This window comes from Montipora capricornis, chromosome 10, assembly GCF_036669925.1.
Source record: "Montipora capricornis isolate CH-2021 chromosome 10, ASM3666992v2, whole genome shotgun sequence".
In the NCBI taxonomy this organism is placed as follows: domain Eukaryota; kingdom Metazoa; phylum Cnidaria; class Anthozoa; order Scleractinia; family Acroporidae; genus Montipora; species Montipora capricornis.
Genome location: NC_090892.1, coordinates 70,436,655 through 70,439,154, shown reverse-complemented (window position 1 = coordinate 70,439,154; position 2,500 = coordinate 70,436,655). Strand labels below are relative to the sequence as shown.

At 39.3% G+C, this 2,500-nt stretch overlaps 1 protein-coding gene across 1 annotated transcript in view; it reads left to right on the top strand.

Moving 5' to 3' along the window:
* The first annotated feature begins 544 nt into the window (after positions 1–544).
* The window catches only part of LOC138019653 (uncharacterized), a 3,165-nt gene continuing 1,209 nt past the window's right edge, over positions 545–2,500 (top strand). Inside the window, exon 1 of the mRNA XM_068866510.1 lies at positions 545–2,500. This exon is cut by the window's right edge and continues 1,209 nt beyond it. Coding sequence (XP_068722611.1) covers positions 1,071–2,500 — 1,430 coding nt within the window. The 5' untranslated portion in view covers positions 545–1,070.

Below are 2,500 nucleotides of genomic sequence, written 5' to 3'. Positions count from 1 at the left end.
CTCTGCGGGTTATCATATATATTTAAATACATCTATCCATGCTAATTGAAGCCAGAACAGCTATCTTGTTCCCTTAATTAAAAATTTCTCCTTTCCAATATCTGTACTTCATTAGTAGTTCACAGCTGTCTTGTCAGAAAGCAATTTTTCTTCCCTCGTCGAGCCTTTAACACTGAAGAAAATTGGGTTTTTTGCGGGTGAATGAAATCAAAAATTTCAGAAACCGTTATAATTGAACTATGTGACAGTGTTTTTGCAAAGGGAATCAAAAGAAAAAATAAAAAAGGTCAAAGTAATATGATATCATACTACTTGGCATTTTATGTTCCTCAAGCAAGGTTTGTCAATGAAGCTTAAAAGGTTCGACACATTATCATGCAACCCTCGAGTTGCGAAATCAGCCTACCTTATTAAAATATGTTTTGTTTTAGGAGGTTTCTTTGAAAGGTCTTAAAAAGTAGGTTCTTCGGAAAAATTGAAATGTTTTAACTTCGAAGAGACGTGGAATATTCAGATTCCCTTTATTGTTCATCTTTTTTCGTTATTAAATTTTAAAATAAGCCTTTATTTCCAAAAAAACTGCTACTGAAATTCGTTTCCACACTATGCGTTTCTTGAAGAGAGCAAATAAAGACGTGAATGTTCAATCAGTTAAAAGCAAAAATGTAATGATCTCGCCGAGTTTTGACGGATGCCTCAATTTCAATTATGACTTTAATTTGGGAACATAAAGGCGAACTGCCATGGTGATAAAACAGATCCAGATGTTAAAGATTAAGAGCAATGAATTTGTGTTTGATGGTTTTATTGGTCTTGCTTGAGAGAACGGAGGGTGCTTATGACTACTGTTCGGTCCTGAAAAATCTTGCCGTCTCTGGTGGTTTATAACCGGGAAGGTTTGGCTATTTTTCAATGCTGATTTACAGCTTTCTGATGGTGAGACACACAAAAAGTACAAATAACCATATTACAATTCAGGAGGAATCGTCTAGAAGGATTGTAAAAATCTGGAATCGCGTGTACCATATATAGAGTGATAAGAACAACCTCAAAATTCTCAGCATTCACCGATGGCTGCTTCACAACGTACTCCTGTCAGTGAAATTGTACCACAGGACGGCGACTTTTTCGGTCCGTATGTTATTAACTGCACCGTGATGTCTTTTCTGAGCTTAACAGCGATAATAGGAAATGTTTTGATTCTTGTATCCATTTGTAGAGCACCACGGTTCCTGCGTCAACCATCCTATGTCCTCCTAATCAACCTCACCTTTTCCGATCTCTGCGTCGGATTCTTAGCGGAGCCTGTTTACTTACTCTACAAAATACCTTACTTAATGAATCCCTATTCCACGTGGTCGAGTAACGTTGGACTCGCGTTTAACTTTCTTTCATACTTTTTATCATCGTTATCCCTCTGGACCGCGGCTGCGATTTCTCTTGATAGACTAATGGCTCTTCATCTTCACATGAAATACAGTACAATAGTCACCAAGTTTCGAGTTTGTGTTCTTGTTGTTGTTTTACTAATACTAAGCTCAGTTTTCGCTTCCATGCTCAAGTGGGCACGGACTGCGCAGAATATAGTATCTGTGTTCCTCAATTCCCTTGCTTTGTTCATTGCGTTGTTGTCTTATGTGAAGATATTTCAAATCGTCCGGTATCATCAAAGACAAATTTCAATCCAGCTGGCCGAGCTTTCGTATACTTCAAAGAGAAGCGAAAATGACCTCAATGCGGCTTCAATGGACAGGCAGCAAGGTGAACGCAGGCTGAAGCATATGGAAAGAGATGGAAATGAAGCAGCGAGCGCAAAAGCGAATGATCAACAAAGGATTGAAATCGAAATTAAAGGCAATGGAGGTCTACCTGAAAAATCGAGGGTTACAAGTGAGAAGCAGTTGCAACAGATGGAATGGGCACCAAAGGAGACTTTCGGAAAAGCTCATTTCGAGGAACCTCTTCTTGCCTGCGAAGATTTAGTTGAACAACAGAAGGCAGATAATCCGCCTGTTTTTATTGTGGCAATCAACAATTATAACCAAACACAGAAACAAGGTGTGTCTCTCAAGAAGTTCACAAACTATTCGGAAGAGAATCGTGCATCGCAACGTATGGAAACTGCACGAGGAAAATCTGAAACATCGGTGCTATCGAGTGTTGTGAGTTTATCAGCAGGAAACAGCGGTCACAACTGCATTGACACCACAGATAAAGTCACTCAAAATTTGTTTGTTAGGGTGGAGCAAAGAACACGACCAAAACCTTCAACTGATAATATGGAACTTAAGATGACCAAAACAGAGTTTGCTCACATCGAGCGCGATCAAACAGGCAAAAACAAGAATTTTATATGTGAGGGTGAACACATAGAAACTGTAGCTTCGCAGCTCAATAGCCGCGGCCAAGAGTTGTTGTCAGCTAAGGAAGCTGCAGCCAATATGAAAAAAACCGTAGGTCATAGTGAAGAGTCAATATATGGCAGGAACCGTTTAAACGG